Source organism: Hemiscyllium ocellatum, chromosome 18, assembly GCF_020745735.1.
Source record: "Hemiscyllium ocellatum isolate sHemOce1 chromosome 18, sHemOce1.pat.X.cur, whole genome shotgun sequence".
Lineage (NCBI taxonomy): Eukaryota > Metazoa > Chordata > Chondrichthyes > Orectolobiformes > Hemiscylliidae > Hemiscyllium > Hemiscyllium ocellatum.
The window spans coordinates 29,792,998-29,813,505 of record NC_083418.1 but is presented as its reverse complement, the minus strand read 5'-3'; the positions used below and the strand labels follow the sequence as shown (position 1 = coordinate 29,813,505).

The 20,508-nt window shown below is 39.8% G+C and overlaps 1 protein-coding gene across 1 annotated transcript in view; it reads right to left on the bottom strand.

Annotated features, from left to right (window-relative positions):
• Nucleotides 1–20,508, bottom strand: part of LOC132824543 (anoctamin-9-like) — a 199,318-nt gene that overhangs the window by 108,305 nt on the left and 70,505 nt on the right. The window contains exon 5 of the mRNA XM_060839176.1: nt 451–585. Within this exon, the coding sequence (XP_060695159.1) occupies nt 451–585 (135 nt within the window). The remainder of the gene's footprint in view (nt 1–450; nt 586–20,508) is intronic.

The following is a 20,508-nucleotide window of genomic DNA, read 5'->3' as shown; positions in this document are numbered from 1 at the left end:
CAATTCCAAATTTATCAATTGAAATCAAATTCCACCATCTACCATGGTAGGATTTGAACATGTATCCTCAGAACTTTTGCCTACATCTCTGGATTACTAGCCCAGTTACAATTCCACTATGCCACTGCCTCCTCACAACTTATATACATTTTAGCCTCAAGTACTTCATATGGAAATGAATTCAAAGCTTCATGAGTCATTGAAGTGAGGTTGCAGCCTCCTTCTCTTTCCTCTGTGATCGTTAGCCGAGATGATGTTCCATACATTATGCTTCCAATAAACAGCCCTTTCAAGTGTAGGATGTTACCAAACCTGGGTCTATCTACTCTTCCACCTTTCTGTTGTCCAATGTTATAAAGCATTAGCAAAGTAGATTTTTCTCCAATAAAATAATTTCTATCTCTTATATTATTTGTTATGTTTGCGACAGAAGCACCAATTATACAGTACCTCACTTGGCTATCTCCAAAATAGATTAATCCATATATAAAGATGATGAATCCACATACAGCTGCAGGAATCAGCATGATAGTGTACCAACCAAGCCAGGCAAAATACAAGGCAAGACGCTCTCCAAAATACAACCTACAAATAGAAATACAATGCAAATCAACAAAATGTATGATATTTTAAACATGATTTTCTTTATTGTATATTTCTAGCTATGTAGAGTAAAGAACATTGCATCTACATTCTGCCTTTAAATGATAATGGGTTATGTCAATGTGATAAAAACACCTTGGACAAACAGGTATTGTATATACTTGAGTTAGAATTTTTTTTGACTACTTTTTAAGGTTAAATTTATGGGGTTGACAATTACATGGATACTACTTTTGAATGGCTGAAATTCATGCCTGTCAAAATTCATATCGTATCATGAACAGAGGCTCAACAGATCTCTAAATGAATAAAGAAAAAAATAACAAATTAAGATAATTCTGAAAAACTAGTGCAGAGCGTGACTACTGTGGGACAGTTGGCACACTGACTCATAAATATTGACCTGCTATCTGTGAAGAACTAAGGTCAGCTTTTATATGAGATATAAGGAAAATTCCAGACTTTTTGGCCAAAAATAGGGGGTCAACATTTACTTGATATTGAGTATTACTTGAGTATGTACAGTATGATATAAAGTGCATCTTATTGAAAAAGAGGAAGGTAGAGAGGCAAACACTGCATATATTGAAGATCTGAAATAAAAGCAACTGCCTGGTTGCATCCATGAAGAGAGAAATAGAGTTAAAATTTTTGATATTTTCAATCATTCTGTTCAGACATGTTACAACCTCTGGAGCAAGTGCAACTTGAACCTAAAACTCACCTTTAAGTTCAGGTAGCTGAAGGCAGAGCTGCCAATAGTGAAGTAATTAAAATTGGGCACACACAAGAATCTACAATTGAAGGAGTGCAAAGACCTCAAGACCTGTAAAGCTGAATGAAGGTACAGGAGAGACAAAACCCAAAAGGGTTTGAAGACAAGCCTGAGAATTTTAAATCTAAATTATTGCCAAACAGGGATGTTAATTGAATATTTCTTGTGTTTAATTGCAGGTGGTGGGCATTAACTGGGCACTCCCTTAAGGTCTCATAAATACAAATAGTCAAATGCTTATTTATTCCTGGAAAGGAAGAATGCAATATTCATCGGTACACTTGAGGATGGCTAGGGATCTGTGTGGATATTGTAGAGTGAAGTGCATCATCACCTTTAGAAATGCTTTCATAATTTTATACATTTCCTTTCAAACTGTCAATCACAATAAGATAAAAGTGCTTTTTAAAATAGCAGTGCATTGATAGTTATTGGATTCCAAAGAGGTATAAGAACAGGCTTAAAATATGATTGTTAACTTATAACTATATTTGTAATATTCATCTGCAAGGTATAACACTTATAGTTCAGTCAACTTTTTTTTTCTGTAGCGGGCTAGTGTGTTTTCTGAAAAGGTACCATACTGTAAATTCTCTTTGAAAAGTTACTAGATGGCATGATCAATTCTGTCCAGCAATAGGGGAGGCGCTTACTGGAAACCTCTTTTGGGAGTTACTGAACAGGAGTTCAAAGGAGATAGTCAGGGATGGAAAAGTGAGTATATTATGGTCCTGACTCCAGTGACTTTGGGACAATTCTGATGCGTGATTGAAATCTGGCTTGAGGTCTCATACTTTGTTTTAATAAAGTGGTCTCTCTCTGAAGCAGCAGCATGCAATACTATAGAATTCGTTTTAACAATAAAATGGAAGCTTAATAACCAAAATAAATGACAATAAAGTTGTGGAAACCACCTGAATAAACTTACATTGAATTTTAAAGTTTTAAGCAAAATAATTTTGAACATAAGGAGTTGAAACTGTGTATACAATTGAGATAATGCTTTTGGATGTCTTTGAAGGTTTTTCTGCTCTTTTTGCAATAAGAACTTTTTTGAAGACCGGAAGGTAGCAACTGCTAGACAGGCAGCAGTAATGGCAGATTAAAACTGATCTACAAAATAAGTCTTTTCTCCAACACCCTCATAACTTCAAGAAGGATAGAGAAAAGGAGGTTAAAAGGCAGGCAAAGTGAACAGAAATGAAAGGGCAAGTGGGAATGTCCATGATCCGTCAGAGCAGAAAGAAAGATTAAAATTGAAATACTAAGTGTTTCCATTGTAATAACTAAGAATGCGGCATGTTGCATGGGAAACTCACAGAACTACTTAGTGTCTAAGAGTCTGAAAGGGAAAGAAAACAGAAAATTGAAGCTTTAACTGGAGATAAACACTGCTGACCGCAGGAAAGTGAATAAAGTAGATGAACAGATGTAAAGAGTTTTTGTCAAAAGGAAAGCTGGCTGACATTTTTATTCAAACAATGTGCCTAAGCTCATAACTATGTTAAAGGATACAGGAGAGTTACTCAAAGACTTTTTTTGGTTGGGATAGGACATCGCTTCCCTTAGATGTACTTTGAAAGCTGAAGTGCTCATAAATTAGATGAAGTGTATCTGAGTTCTATCATACAAGTGCAGTTGGAGGGTAATTTGTTCTCTGGAATAGTGATATTAAGCATTGTTGAGAAATTATCTTTGAATAGAGTTGATTTTTTCCTGCAGAAATAATTTGGTTATCATAAAGCAAATCCATAATCACGAATCAAGTTAAAGAGACAGAACAAATGTTTTATCACATGGCGTAACTAGAGAAACGGCAAATAAATTAACATATTTGAATACACAGAAGGCCCAAAAATCACAAAGCAGGGATTCTTAATTCTATTGACATAAGATTATTATAAACATGAAGGGAAATGAAAATTTAACAAAGAATATTTACACATAATGAAGCCTGTGGTTTACACTGGATTTAGAAATACCTTTTTGTCTTTCTTTCCATCAGGCCTCCATTTCCCAAACACACCCTTTTATCTATTGAACTGCTCCAGTTACCTTCCTTCACTTCACTTCACTTTAACTACTGGCGTAGATCTGTTTGAGATTCCCTGCCCAGCAGCCACTCTTTCCATCACCTGCTGCCTGAAGTTCCATCGTACATATCCTTGCTCTGATGCTGTGCAAATGGGAAGGGTTGAGATGAAATTCAGCACTGTATTGAAGACTCTTAGCCTCCTGTCTACTGCTGCCTTCCAATGGATTGGGGTGTATGACCCTTGTTGGGGCCTCGATCAATTTGGGCTCCAGGAGTTGTATAATTGACAACTGTTGCTTCAATTTCTGGCAGGTCCTCCCTGCATCACTTTCCAGGGCAGGTGTCAGCCTCCAAACACTGCATACAACTCCTGGATTCAGAATATACAGGCCACTCCAGAATTCTACATCACTATCTGGCTCTACTTCACATTACCCATCATGCTCCAGTGCATTTGGTTCTGCAACACAGCTGTGAGCTGCATTCCTCCATCGACTAGTCTCCTGGCCACTAGCAATTCCCTTCTGAACTGTTTCTGAGATTACACTCCAATGACTGGTTCAACAACAAGGGTGCGGGTATCTATATCCAGCTGCTTGATGAATCTGAAGTTCAGAATCCCATCCTGTATCTTATTCCAACCTCTGGCATTCTGATTTTGCTGGGATATCAAAAAGTCAGTCCTGTCAACCTTGCAGTTGTTCAATGGTTATCTCCTTGGTGCTTTTCTCATTCCTTTTCGACCACCTTCTTGAATGCCTGGCTTAGCCTTGTACAATGTTTATCTGTCAGAGTAGACTGTGGATGAGTGTGGAGTACTAGTATAATCATAAACCCGTCCCAAAAGCTGCTCAGTCACTTTTGTTCAGTCAGAAGACAAGATACACAAATTATCATGCAAAGTATTGTTTAATTGTTCGCACTGTCCAATACTCTCTGGACAATAATGATGTAGCTCTGGACAATAATGATGTAGCTCTTGACAATGTTATAGACCTTGCAAAGGTCTTTGCTCTTGCACTTGAAATTGTGCCTTAAATCTGACATGGAACATGAAAGGCATCTCACTAATAGTCTGGCTATAGTTGGCGCTTTTTGGTCATAAATGGGGATGTCCTGTAAAGATACCAGTGACAAGAACACACTTGGTCCTTTCAATGCAGGGGTCAAGGACTATAATATTCATTGCAAGAACTTCCATAAGTGTCCCATTATTTGGTGAAGTTGCTTCGCTGCTTTGCCGAAGTACAACTTTCTCAATTTCAACAGTATTCATGCCCCAGGCAGGTAACACCACTCTCAAGTCAGAGTATTTGTCTTTTCTGAAGTTGGAGTCCTACATGATTATGAACTGTTAACAAAACTTTATATTTGGCATTGTCAGGGAGGATGTGTTACTTCAGCTCACATCTTGTCATGAACCATCCAAATAAGGACTTCATTCTCCTCACTGATCCTCTTCTAGCACCTCAATAGCTTCTGTGCCTGTTTGGACTCTTGCAGCAGCAGTGCTGGGTTGGTGAGTATTGGGACTTCCAGTTATGATACAGGTTACCAATGTCAACAACAATAACTGAAGCTGTCTTAGGCCCTCTTTCATGAGAAATGGCAAAGGTGGAGCCACATGTAGATGGACCTGGATTGGATCTGGCTCAGAAGTGCATGGGTAACACTCAGCAGAAGCATAAACTCATTGTTATGGGGAATCAAGTCAGAATGCTGTCTCTGATTTGGGATATCATCATGGCAGGGATAGCCATTCTCCCCAGGGTGTTAGCACATGGAGTACTTATGCATAACCTCTACCAGATCAGGAATCAAAGTTGTGTTGGCCTAGCAGTGCATTGGGTCTATTGCTGCAAGCTTGGTGGATGTTTGAATTGGAGTCTGTAAATATTTCAAAGTCTACATCAATCAGGATGTCTCTGAACTTCTGGGAAAAAGACCACCTCAAAGCTGGCAGTTTGAGTTTTATATTGGAATAATTCTGCTTTTTCCTTTCATTCATTTGATACCAACAGAGTTTAGCAATAAACACTTTTCTATCCTTGAACCTGTGACAGCATTGCTTCTGAGACAAGGAAATTGTTGGAATCCAGTAGGCAAAGGAATTGGAAATCTGGATAGTCAAGGACAAGTGATGAAACAAACGTCTGCTTGAGGGTGCAAAAAAATTCATCACAAGCTGGGTTCCAACCACCTGTGATGCTCTGTGATGTGTCTCTTGCATTCTTTCCCAACTTCAGCATTCTGATTTCCTCAGCAAATTATGGAATGGGGCAGCCAGCCATGGACCTAGCCTTGCACAAATCTCCTATAGTAATCAGTTAACCCAAGCGGAACCCTGCTGTTCCCATCCAGTCTTAGGCTAGGTCCACTCTTTGACCACTTGAATTTCCTCATTATTGCTTTCTTGGCAATGACGTGCCAAAGGAACATTTGTCCAAAAAAGTTATTGTTCCTCTAAGTTTGGGTTTTACATTAAACTACAACAAATGGGATAATACAGTGTCTAGATTTGCAATGGTCTTCTAGAATGTCAAGCTGAAAGAGTGTATGTCATCCAGATAACCAAGAAGGGACTGGAAATTGACTTTGCCAAAAGCTGTATCCATCACATGCATCAAGATGCCAGAGCCATTACAAAGTCCGAACATCATCCACAAGTATTCAGAAAGACCCTTTGCCTGTTCAGAATGCCAAAGTTTTAATATCTTGTTCAGCACTGGATGGCTGGTTGTAACTGGGCCAAATGAAAATTGAAGAAATAGTTTGCACCTTTGAGAAAGTCCTCAATCCTAGCTGGAGGCTAAGCATCCTTATATGTGTTCGTGTTGATTGCCTGGTAATTCACACCAGTCCTCAGTTTGCTGTGTTTATTCCTCACAAACTATGGGGGAGGCATATAGACTTGACAATTCTCAGAGGATACCTCACTTCAGGATTTCTGAAAGTAGTTGGAATTTTTTTCCCAATAGTGGGATATGGCAGTAAAGAATCTTTAATGAATGGGCATTTTTAGCTACAATCCTGTGCTTACCAAGTCACAGTACCAATGTCATGATCTATTTTAAAACTTGCCCTGAACCTATGAAAGTAGAAACAAGCTGTTTCCTTTAGGACTCCTCCAACTTGCCAATGTCAAACTCCGAAGTGAGATTTGAGATGACACCTTCAGTTAGTCAAGTTTAAGGACACCTATGGAGGTTCTTGGCTGGAGGTAAACATCTTTGTCACTAAAACTGGCAAACTGCATAGGTACAACATTCTATTCTCCCACAATGACAAAGGCGACTTCAACAGTAGCACCAAGTTGGAGGTTGGCCACTTGAGTCATGTGATACCCTAGCGAGGCTAGATGTTGACCAGTTGGACAAGTCAGCTTGAGTGCTCAAGAGCAGTCCTAGGGTCCTGAATCAGCTGATGCATTTTGATGCCCCAACTGTTGCCCCATAATGTGCGATTCATGATAATCCCTGACATGTTTTCTAAAATTGTCCATTTAATGCAAAAAGCACAGGTGTTCACATCTTCGTTCCACCAGATAATTACTTGGAACCCAAATGAAAACAAATAAATCCAGAACATGAAAAGTATGATTTGAGGACAGACACGAAGAGTACGTTGTAGTCATTAAAGGAGATGTAGGCCTTTGTGAAGATGCAGAGATCCAGAGTACAGAAGATATCAATCAAGACACTTACAGAAAAACTGATGGGCAATAGTTCACACCCCTGTTCCTATGTCATTTAGGCACAGCACGTCTATCTTGTTATATTTACACTTTGCATACAATCAAGCCCCTTGGTTGTTAGTCTCTTTCCTGATTGTTTCTCATGATCTTCTTAATGTGATCCTATGGTTCAAGAAAAGATTAACTGAGGTTTGTCATTATTAAGCCCCCTCCAATTTATTTGGATATTCCCACCTCTGCTTCTGCTAGATGGTCCTTTGGTAGCTTGGCTATGGTCAATTTGAAGAATGATGATGTGATTGAACAATTTTACTAGTTCTAAGGATACAGAAACCAGGACCTTCCTTTCTACTTGCTAACTTTTGCAACCTTGTGTTGGATATTAAGATCCTAGCTGATATTACTATTTGCCAAGTCAGATCTCAGGAAGAAATCTGGCTTGGTAGTTGCTTTTTTTTAAATGTGGCGGTCTTTCACTGAAACAAAAGCAGACAATATACTATAGATTTCGTATTAACAATACAAACTTATTACACAAAAGAAACGAAGATCAAATCGAACAAACCAAGCTACTTCCTTACAATATAAAGATTTAAAAATACACAGCAAAATAAAAACAATCCTACCTAACCCAACACCACCATAAGACCATAAGACATAGGAATGGAAGTAAGGCCATTCGGCCCATTGAGTCCACTCTGCCATTCAATCATGGCTGATGGGCATTTCAACTCCACTTACCAGCGTTCTCCCCGTAGCCCTTAATTCCTTGTGACACCAAGAATTTATCAATCTCTGCCTTGAATACATTTAGCATCCCGGCCTCCACTGCACTCTGCGGCAATGAATTCCTCAGGCCCACCACTCTCTGGCTGAAGAAATGTCTCTGCATTTCTGTTCTGAATTGACCCCCTCTAATTCTAAGGCTGTGTCCACGGGTCCTAGTCTCCTCGCCTAACGGAAACAATTTCCTAGCGTCCACCCTTTCCAAGCCATGTATTAACTTGTAAGTTTCTATTAAATCTCCCCTTAATCTTCTAAACTCCAATGAATACAATCCCAGGATCCTCAGCCGTTCCTCGTATGTTAGACCTACCATTCCAGGGATCATCCGTGTGAATCTCCGCTGGACATGTTCCAGTGCCAGTATATCCTTCCTGAGGTGTGGGGACCAAAACTGGACACAGTACTCCAAATGGGCCAAACCAGAGCTTTATAAAGTCTCAGAAGCACAACGGTGCTTTTATATTCCAACACTCTTGAGATAAATGACAACATTGCATTCGCTTTCTTAATCACGGACTCAACCTGCACGTTTACTTTTAGAGAATCCTCGACTAGCACTCCCATTTTCTCACAGTTTAGAAAGTAGTCTACACTTTTATTCTTTTTTCCAAAGTGCAAGATCTCGCATTTGCTCACGTTGAATTCCATCAGCCATTTCCTGGAAACTCTCCCAAACTGTCTAGATCCTTCTGCAGCCTTCCCATTTCCTCAGTACTACCTGCCTATCCACCTAACTTCGTATCATCGGCAAACTTCGCTAGAATGCCCCCAGTCCCTTCATCCAGATGATTAATATATAATGTGAACAGCTGCAGCCCCAACACTGAACCCTGCGGGACACCGCTTGACACCGGCTGCCATTCCGAAAAAGAACCTTTTATCCCAACTCTCTGCCTTCTGTCAGACAGCCAATCCTCAATCCATACCACTTTCCAGAGAGAGTTTCCTTCACTATCCAACAACTGGTTTGATGTAACTATTTTCAATTTACAGTCTTGAGAGCACAATGCCTTCTTCTGTGAATTTTCTCACAACTGAGCCTAAATTTTATTTTCTCCAAATAACCCCATTGGGGCTCTAACCAAACACTCCTGGAAAAGCTTTTCTTACAGCATGTCTAACTCCAGCAGGTGTCTGTGAACTGCCACCAAACGTTTCCCAATCTATGGGATTTTCCAAAGCAAAGATCACTTCTTGGTTCTTCTAACCCAAAAGCAAGAAAATGTTTTTCAATATTTGTTCTTTCAGATTCGAAAGTTCTCACAATAGAAACAACTGCAGAAGGGCCCTAGTCATGTGATCTCTACCACATATTAGTTTAAAATCATAGCTTCACAAATACTGGCAAATCAATTATTAAACTTTAAAAACCAACATGGCACTAGATTGAAATCTAAAAGCCCAAACAAATTATTTATTTGTAAATATGTGGAAAAAAATCATACATCACACAGATAAATGCTGTCCCCAGAAGTCCTTATCAATGCCTCAAATGTTTGCTGTAGCCTTCATTGCATATCAGTACCTTTTCCCAGTATTTCCCACAGGCTTTACTGCACAGATGTTCCATCATAATTGCTACCTGCTTAATTGTGTTCAAGCACCTGTATACCATAACCAGTCAGGCATTCTCAAGTCTGGGTTGATTGCTAGAACATTGGGTATTTTTCCCCCTTATCTGTCAAGCTTCCTACTCATCCAGCAAGTAAAAGATCTGATAAGGAAGACTGTTTTCTTAGAGGCACTAAGATGTACAGCACGGGAACAGACCCTTTGGTCCAATTCGTCCATGCCAACCATTTATCCTAACCTAATCTAGTCCTATTTGACAGCATTTGGCCCATATCTCTCTAAACTCTTACTATTCATATACCCATCCCAATGCATTTTAAATGCTGTAATTGTACTAGCCTCCACCACTTCCTCTGGCAGCTTATTCCATACAGGCACCCACCCTGTGTGTGAAAAAATTGCCTTTTAGGTCCCTTTTCTATCTTTCCCCTCTCACCCTAACCATCTGCTCTCTAGTTCTGGACTCCTCCACCCCAAGGAAAGACCTTGTCTATTTATCATATCCTAGCCCCTCATGATTTTATTAACTTCTAAAAGTTCACCCATCAGTCTCAAACGCTCCAAGAAAAACAGTCCCAGCCTATTCAGCCCCTCCCTATAGCTCAAATTCTCCAACTCTGGCAAAATCCTTATAAATCCTTTCTGAACCATTTCAAGTTTCACAACATTCTTCATCCTCCATAGCAAAATGGAAATGCTCATGGGAAGTCTCTACCTGTGTTTGGTCTAAAGAATCAGTTTCGAATGCTAATACATAAGCCTCCAATGATTGTAGAGCAGATCCAGTCTCCCTTTTGAACATTACTAGTTTCAACTCCTCACCACTTAATTTCAGTTTGGCCAGGTGGCTTTCAAAAACATCCACCATGACTTGATGCCTGGCCCGTGGTACCTTGCCAGCTATGTCAGAAATGTGATATCAGATTTGAAAGCAGAAAAATAACCAAGATAGTGAAGCAGGGATTTCATTGGCAAAAGATCATTACAAATGGAAATTAAGGTTAACATGGCATCAAGCCTGAGACTTATATTGGGTTGAGCAATCCTTTGTCTGTTTGCTCCTTTTTCCAGTGAGGTGTCTGTTTCCCAAAGGCATCCATTTTTCAGAGAGTCCATCTGAACACTCCAGCTGCCCTCCCTCACTGTCACCAACTCCTGATGAAGGTCTTGGCTCAGCTGCACATGCTCGTCACCATCTCTCATTACCATCTGCTGTTGGAGGTTTAATTACATCACCTGAAGTCAAGGTATTACCACAAGAGTAACCAAAACATTTCTTCACAAGAGGGATATTTCAAATGAGGTATATCTTCATTAATTCAGGCTCAGACAGCAAATGTGGAATTAAATATATTAGCACAGGCAATTCATGCTGAACCTGAGACTGAAGGCGTTCTGGAGTATTATGATAAGAATCAGAGTTCTGATGAAGAAGAGGAGACACCCTCACAGGCCTATAATGAGGATTGATGGTTGTTCATCAGATAGTGATACTGTATAGATATCATAAGAAAATACTGCAATCAGCACACGAAATTCCTTTAACATGGTATGTAGGAATAAGAAACCAAACGATCATAAAATTGCATTTAACCCGATCAAGACTTCATAAGTGTATAGTGCAGTGCTATAAAACAATGCCATATGTATCGGGTTGTAGGAAAATCTCAACACATAGTTAAACTAGCACCCTTAATACCTGTAGCAGTTTCTTAAGAACTGTTCGGTCCAATGTTGGTAGATTGTACAGAGCTATTAGCCAAAACTAAAGCATAACACCAGTATATCTTCACATTTATAGATATGACAATCCAATTTCCAGAGGCTATTGCTTTGAGGACAAAAGGACATGGAACACCATCACCAGCAAGTTCCCTTCCAGGCCATTTACCATCCTAACTTGGAAATGTATCACCATTCCTTCAGTGTCACTGGGTCAAAACACTGGAAATCCCTCCCTAATGGCACTGTGGGTCAACTCTCAGCAGGTGGATTGCAGCAGTTCCAGAAGGCAATTGATCACCACCTTCTCAAGGATAATTAGGGATGGGCAAAAAAATACTCCCCCAATTAGCAATGCCTATATTCCCACAAGTGATTTTTTAAAAATTACAATTTGCCTTGAACAAATGTGTAATACAAAATTAGTAATGATCAGTAATGATCTCTGGAAGTAAATTTCCTTTAGTGCAATCTCATTTTTATTTGGAGTGAGAGACTTGCATAGCATAATGGTCAGTATCTATGCAGATTCAATTATTCTATTGGGTTTAAATTTTGATTGCAATGTTCAAGAAGTAGGCATTTTGCCCAATGTTTTGGAAAATATGGGAATGCAGGTAAGTTCAGTGCAATAAAATGAATATTATAGAACATCCATGAACAATCTCCACAGCAGCATCATATCTAAGTTGCCCATTGTACTGTGATAATGGCAGTATTTTGTCCAGTAAAGGGGAAACTAAGGATATGCAGACATCCTTTGTATCAGTAAAAGAATGTAAATTGACTGTACAGCTTCCACCAACAAATTTTCCTTTAGGATCCAGTGTAGATCTGTTAAATTTTAATCATGAAGTATCAACATTTATTACTGTTCGATGTAGGCTTTGATGTGAAGAAATTCCCTAATCACTCTGATGAAGAGGAATAACAGGTTATATTTAGATAGAGAAAGTTAGAAAGTATTAGTGACGCAGAAAATTATTTTTCAATCAGAATCAACAAACTTGGATCTTGATCCTGAAGCAAATGAGATTTAAACTACCTACACTGATTGCTGTAGTGTTATTCAGTATGATCAATAACATGATTTCACAGATTTAGATAATATGAAAGATCATGAATTTTAAATGCTTGTTGCTTCAGACACAATGAGCTTTTATAGCTCAGAACACCAATTAGAGAGTGGGAGTTCAAAAACAATAGATGTGAAGTACAGTTGCTTAACAAGAATATAGATCAGATGTTAGGTGCAAGTGGGCATTGGTGAAGCAACTATGTCTATGCAAGCAATTGTATTTGAAAGTAGGGAAACAGACTTTCAGGCAAATGTGTGGGAACATGGTTCTAGATCAAATGTTACAGATGACTTTATTGAAACATGAATGCTAGGAAATTTTTATTTGTGTTAGAATCATAAGAAGAATCCAATAACTCTAATTTAAAAACATTGACTTTGGAGCCAGATTTACTCAATATATTTTTGCACATTGATACAAAGGATTTCACTGTGCTGGCAAAATGAAGTTAATTTGGAAGATTTGGATTGAGTGTTTATATTAATGTCATTTTTATTTGGAGTGAGAGACTAGCATAATATAATTTCCTATGTCGGAGACAAAAACATTTGCTGGAAAGTTGAAAATTTGAGTTGTTCAGATGGAGTTTACTGATTTGGCTATGTAATGTAAAGATTGTTCATATTGCTGGAAAGATGGTGTTATAGGGGCACATTATCCAGAATGTTAAAATGATAAAGTAAGTTAATATTTGATGGAATAAGTTAAGAATTTAAGATGATTTTTAAAAAATGAATAAGATATGTACAATGGCTGAATGGGTATGAATGAATGTAAGTCTCAAATTGTGTACTCCATATGTCAAAAACCTCGTGATTAAATGCACTTTTTAAATGGTGTTTCATGTCTCCATAGGTTGGAATCATGTAAAGCCTACTTTTGTTGTCTTTTTGGATCATCAACTACTATGTAAGATGATGTATGTAGTTTTATAAGAAGTTGCTGGAACACATTGTTAGTTGTCTCTACAATGTTGCCTTATTCAAGCTGTGACAGAGTAGCCCAAATAGAATAGCATCACATATGTACATTCAGCGCAACATTAAATTTTCCGTGAATGGATTGTTGTTGTGGGCTTAGGAGAACGTGGCATATTAACAATGTAGATTGGTTCCTGGATGGGGGATGCAGCTTTGTAGGGCAACACAGCAGAAACACTCAGCCCATGAAGAGAAAGCTCACTCTCCCTTCTGTATGGACAAGTAAGAGATTTCCTACTAGCTAGCTCCTTCACCTTTACCTGTAATGGAAAAACACTTTGAGACACTGAAAGACTGAAAATTGGTGCTTCCACAACCATACATCATTAGCAAAGAATCAGAAGGAGTCAAAAGAAAACCAAAGGAAAACAACTCATTGATATCTGTGATCCAGAGTTGGTAAGAATTGTGCTTCGCTATTATTTTTGTTTCCCATCCACAATATTTGTGCCTTTTCTCTTTCAATATTTTGTGTGTGTGTGAGAGAGAGAGAGAGAAAGACAGAGTGAATATGTGGAGTTCAAGTTATATAATAAATTAAAAATCACACGCCAGGTTATAGTCCAACAGGTTTATTTGGAAGCACTAGCTTTGGGAGTGCTGCTTTTCATCAAGTGATTGTGGAGAATAAGATTGTAAGACATAGAATTTATAGCAAAAGTTTACAGTATGATGTAACTAAAATTATACTGAAAAAAAACCCAGATTCTTTGTTAAGTCTCCCATCTTTTAGAATGACCATATTGGTTTCAATTCTTTCATATGTAAAATGTAACGTAACTTTTACAAGTTACATTCTCAACACCAGCATCTCCAAATTATCATAAATTAGCAATTCGACTCATCGTATTTTGACAATGGTTTAAAAACACACAGATGAAGTTTAGTGGGAAGCCAGAAAATTGGGAAGCCTTTAAAAACCAGAAGACAACTAAAAAAATCAGTAAGGGAGAGAAGACAAAATATGAGAGTAAGTTAGCCAGTAAAATAAAAGACAATTTCAAGAGTATGTTTTAGATATATAAAAATGTAAGAGGGAGAACAAGAGTCTACATTGAACTGCTGGAAGATGAAGCTGGAGAAGTAGTATTAGGGAACAAAAAAATGGCAGGGGAATTGAAGAGGTACTTTGCATCAGACTTCATGGAGAAAGACACTAATAACATACCAGAACTTCAAGAGTCAGAAGTAAGTCTACCTGGTCTAGCCTACATATTCTCCAGACCAACAGCAATTTATCTGACTTTCAAATGCCCACGGAAATAACCTAGCAAGCCACTCAGTTCAAGGATATTAGGGAAGGACAACAATTGCTGGCATTGCCAGTGATGCTCACATGCCATTAAAAAAAATGATATCTTGATGATCACTTAAAGTGCTAAAACAAGGCCATACAGGCTAGTAAGCCTGTGGGTGCTGGAGATCTGAAATAAAAACAAAATGCTCAAGAAATCCAGCGGATCTGGGAGCATCTGTATAGAAGGAAATAGTTGATGTTTGAGTCCAACATGACAACTTTTCAAACAGAGGTTAACTCTTCGTAAATGTGTCTAAAGTGATAATGACAGGTCATAAGAGTGGGAGGGCTTCCTGGTTAGCCAGAACCATGTGGTAGTTGCAGCATAACAACTTCTCTGTGCTAGAAGACTCCAGGCACTGGTTCTTGCCATGAGAATATGTTATCCCTGTTCCAAGGGGCTGCCCATACACAAAACACAGATATGATTGTATTCTGAGATGGACAATAGTCTATCTGGAATCAGAAGTTCATTGGCAGAGGTAGCAGCCCCAAGCCTATAAATACTGACCAACCCCTACCATTAGATTTAGCCCATGACTTCACTGCAACTTATTAATGGGGAAAGGAGTGTTGTGTGACGAAGAACAGACTCCAAGACCTAAAGTAAAAGGTTAGATTGGAAGGCAAGGCTTGTGGGGATGAGGAAGAAGTGAGTAAACCTCTGGGGGCAATTGAGGTCCAGAGAAAGGTTCAAATCCTGAAGAGAAGCAAGGACAATAATTGGGAGTAGCAGAGCCACAAAGGTGAAGAGTAGAAGTGTGTGATTGGTCATATGTAAGAACAGGCTACAGAACAGGACCTCTGTGGTGAGCAATATGAAAGTGAAGCCGGCAATGTTAAAATCAATAATACTTTGTGAACTATGTTGAAGCAAAACAGTGCTAACTAACTCAATATTAAGCTAGGACTTATTGTAAATTATTCTACTATTTTGAAGCTCTGAGCTTGAATTCTGATAGCAGAATCACCTTAATTATTATCACTGTCACTGTATGTTTTGTAATGAGCATGTGTTTTTTATATTGGTAATGTACTGCCCAAGTTACGGGTGTAAACTGCTCGAGTTCTCAACCTTCCAAGTCAGTTTTTTTTAAAAATGCTATGTATATTGTCAGATACAGACATACTTGAATTGAATGGGTGGCCTGGTGGCTCAGTGGTCAGCACTGCTGCCTCATAGCACCAGGGCCCCAGCTTCGATTCCAGCCTCGGGTGACTGACTGTGTGGAGTTTGCACATTCTCTTTGTGTCTGCGTAGGTTTGCTCCGGTTTCCTCCCACAGTCGAAAGATGTGCAGGTCAGGTGAATTGGCCACGCTAAATTGCCCATAGTGTTCGCTGCATTAGTTAGGGGGAAATGAGTCTGGGTGTGTAGCTCTTCAGAGGGTCGGTGTGATTGGTTGAGCCGAAGGGCCTGTTTCCACACTATAGGGAATCTAATCTAATAGAGTGAACTTTGGGCTGTGTGATGTGCTCCTTTAACGAGGTTATGCTGTACTTGGCTTTTTTTCTCAGAGAGGACATAAAGCAGTGATTTCAAAAAAGTCTAGGTATGAAGGGTTTTAGGGTCAGTTTAATTGTATCTAACAGATGCTGTTTCAGGCAAAAGGCTTTCAGGATTAAAAAAAACACTTGTACAATGAAAGGAGAGTGGCGAGTTCTCCCAGCTCAGCATTTCTTTGGTTTAGTTTAGTTTGTTTTTGTTTTAGCAGTTTGACTGTTCACTGAAAGCAGGCAATCAGTTTTGAGGCTCTTGGTCCAAGAAACAACTACATGGAAGAAGGTGTTCCATGATGAATCCCTGTGCCATCACTCTCTCTCTCTCTCTCTCTCCTGTAAGACCCTGTGTTTGATTTTACCCTTTTTTTTGCAAGGAGAGTTTATGGAGAATGTTGCAAGTATTTGGAACAGCATCATTAAGTTGGAATAGCCTGTTGAATTTTCTGATAGGTTAAGTTGTTCTATATTCTGTTCTCTTTTGTTTGACTGTCAACTTCGGTAAACTTGCAAATAAATTCTATTTTGTTTAAAACTAAATGGTTGGGCCAACTGCATCACTCCTGGAATAACCACTCTACACCTGCTTAAAACAATTCGCAAACTTAGGATCCAGGCTACTTTCTTGAAACATTTTGAGGGGGTCTGGCTTCGTCTATAACAGAATGGAGGCTCTTTCCTTGATTTGATCTATAGTTCCATTTTGGGATTAGGGTTGCTGTGCTTGAATGCAGCAAGTGGTAGGTGTTGGTGTCTTTTGTTCTTGTTGTTGATTTTGGTTGGTTTAAACAGTGCTTGGGATAGCAATAGCTCTTTCAGTCACCAAGAGTTTTCTGGGGGTGGAAGAAGTGACTTTGGGGTTTTTACAAAAGGTGATTAAGGCCAAGCTGCTGGAATTAGCAGACAAGCTGGAGTTGGAGCTACTTCCTTCCATGAAAAAAGGACAGATAATTACAGCAATAGCTCAACATTTCAGCCATCAGAATCTTTAGAGACGGCTAGAAATCAATTGAAGATGAAGCAGCTTGAGTTAGAGGCAAAAGACAAAGAAAAGGCAAAGGAATGAATTACAGTTAAACACAGATGAAAGAGAGAGAAGAGATAGAAAAGGAGAAAATAGAAAGAAAGAAACAACAGGAGTTTGAACTTCAGAAACTGGCACTTAGACCGGGAGGTCAGCTTAAAACTTTGGAGGAGTTCAAAGATTCACTTCCTGAAGTAGTGAGAACTCATTTGGAAGAGCACAGAGTTAAAAACAGCAAGGTTAGTAGCTGAAATGGCTGATGATTATGAATTGATCCACAAATCAAAGTTTGGCTTCCAACATCAGTTTCAACCCGTGAGCAATAGAAATTGCGGAAAGGAGAAATCCTGACATGGGAAGGGAAAGGTAGATCTTGGCGAAGATCATAAGTATAACTTACCAAGGAGTAAAAAGGAAAATCTTGAAGGGGAAAGAGAAGTTAAAAAGCACCGATGTTTTCACTGCAATAATGTAGGCCATATGAAATCACAGTGTTGGTGGGTTAGAAAAAGCACTGGGAAGCCAGATGTAGGAAAACAGGAGAAGCCAGTGAATTTTGTTAGAGTGGTAACGGAAAGCACAGTGGAGGCTAGAAAGCTGTACCAGAGTGTACAACCTGGTTGGAGGCTGGTTAAAGAGGAAGTGCGAGACCTTTTTAAACTATATACCTGCGAAAGTCGAGTTTACTTGCATAAGCCAGAAGCAGCAGATAAAGAAGTTACAATATTATGAGATACAGGATCCTCTCAATCTGTGAGTTGAAAGATGAGGAGACATGTACCTCTGAAAGACTATTGCCAGAAAATGTGCTAGTAACGGGAATTCATAGTGAGACAAGAAGCGCTCAATGCTGTGTAGAGTGGGGTTAGAGTATCCAATGAAGAAGTCGGTGGTAGGAGTACTGGACAAACTCTCAGCTCCGTGAATTCAATTTATCCTTGCTAATGATGTACAGAGGAACCTCAATTATCCAAATGGGAGGGGTGGGCACTATTTTATTTGGATAATTGATTCTTTGGTTCATCAACTCAATGCCTTTCCTCTGGGCTCAGAGCTTTCTGTTAAGTCTGCTCACTGTTCAGGAAGTGAGGCAGCAGCACAGTGCATGCGAGCCCCTGTCCAACACCTCCCCCAACACTGCCCCCCCCCGCCATCCCCAACACTGCGCTCCCACCCAAGCCCCGACATCATCCCCACCCACCTCCGCCCGACCACCAACACTGTGCCCCCGCCCAACTCCCAACATCACTCCCCACCCGCCCTATACCCAGCCCCAACACCGCCACCCAACGCCTTCCACCCCCAACCCCACCCCACACCCCCAGCTGCCCCGCCCCCACAACCCCATGCAGCCATGCTCCCAACAAACCCCGCCCCCCCATCCTCAGACTGCTGGAGTGGACACAACAGTAAGACTGCTGCTGCCTTTGTGGGGTAAGCCTCTGAAAAAAAAAGAGACACACACACACACACACACACACACAAACACACACACCCCCCTTTTTACTGCAACTTTTTGACAAGTTCTATCTCTGCCCTGTACAGGACAATGTTAGAGAGAATATCTGGGGAAGGGGGTTTTAGGGTTCATCCCTGTGTAGAACTCCAGGGAAAGTGTGGACAGAGGGCAGGAAGTCAGTCATTTGGAGACAGTACCTGGGCTCCCACCTGTGTCCAGGTCTGTTTTCGGCAGCATTTCAGTGAGCCGAGATCATTTTTAATCACTGTAAATAAAAGACGCGATCAAGGTTGAAACAGCTCTTTGATGTAATGTTCCTATCGGGACCTCGAGATCTCCTTCGGATAATCCGATATTCGGAAAATTGATATTCGGATAATCGAGGTTCCTCTGTAGCTGGTCCACAGGTAAGAGTGCTGCCTAGTGTGATTTGAAAGCCAGTAGAAATCCAGGCAATTGAACTATTGCAGGACAAATATGCTGGGATTTTTTCCGACTGTGTGGTAACTAGGTCACAAAGTCACCAGTTGAAACAGGAGAGATCAAAGACCTCAGATAAGAAAGTTAAAGTGGAATTAGCAGAGACCCTGCTTGATCGAATGATTGATACAAACCAGGAGCAGATGGATGTCACAGCTGATATCGTTAGCTGAAATAAATTAACTGAGTTACAGCAGAAAGATGAAAATTTAAATCAATTGAATCAAAAGGCGTACATGGAAAAAAGAATCTGAATGTATCCCTGACTGCTATTATCTTAAAAATCATATCTGAATGAGGAAATGGAGACTATCACATAGCCAGGCAGATGAGAAATGGGCAGAAGTTCATCAAGTCGCATTACCAGTAGGAGATAGAAAAGAGGTGCTGCGGGTAGTGCATAAGCTACCATTAGGGGGTCATTTAGGAATGAGAAAAACACAAGCTAAAATACAAAAACATTTTTACTGGCCTGGATTGCATAAGGATGTAGTTGAATTTTGCCAGATGTGGGCGGCACGGTGGCACAGTGGTTAGCACTGCTGTCTCACAGCGCCTGAGACCCGGGTTCAATTCCTGACTCAGGCGACTGACTGTGGGAGTTTGCACATTCTCCCCTTGTCTACGTGGGTTTCCTCCGGGTGCTCCGGTTTCCTCCCACAGTCCAAAGATGTGCAGGTCAGGTGAATTGGCCATGCTAAATTGCCCGTAGTGTTAGGTAAGGGGTAAATGTAGGGGTATGGGTGGGTTGCGCTTCGGTGGGTCGGTGTGGACTTGTTGGGCCGAAGGGCCTGTTTCCACACTGTAAGTAATCTAATGTAATCTAATATGTTATACATGTCAGGTAAGTGAAAAACCACAGGCAGTAATAAAACCCACACCTTTAATACCTATTCCTGCTTTTGAGGAACCTTTTTCAAGAGTCTTAATTGATTGCATAGGACCCCTATTTCAAAGAAAAAGTGGGAATCAATATTTGTTACCAATAATGGAAGTGTCCACTGTATTTCCAGAGACAATTCCATTAGGCAATATCACAGCTAAAAGGATTGTACAGGAATTACTCAAATGTTTCGCTAGATATGGACTACCCACAGAGATACAATCAAATCAAAGGTCAAACTTTACATCAAAATTATTTAAGGAAGTGATGGACAGCTTAGGAATCAAACAATTTAAATATATAATCCAGAGTTGCAGGGAGTGCTAGAAAGGTGGTAGCAGACATTAAAGACCATATTGAGTGCATATAGTCAAGACTATCCAGATGATTGGGATAAGGGAATTCCAGTTGTACTTTTTGAAATCAAAGATACACCAAATGAACTGACCAAATTCAGTCCATTTGAGTTAGTTTTTGGGCATGAAGTGAGAGGACTGCTAAAATTGACTAAGGATAAATTAGTAAGTTATCATTCAGAAATCACAAATTTGGACTATGGATCAAATTTTAGAGAATGATTAAGTAGAGCTGGGGAATTGGCTAGACAGCATTTGAAAGTA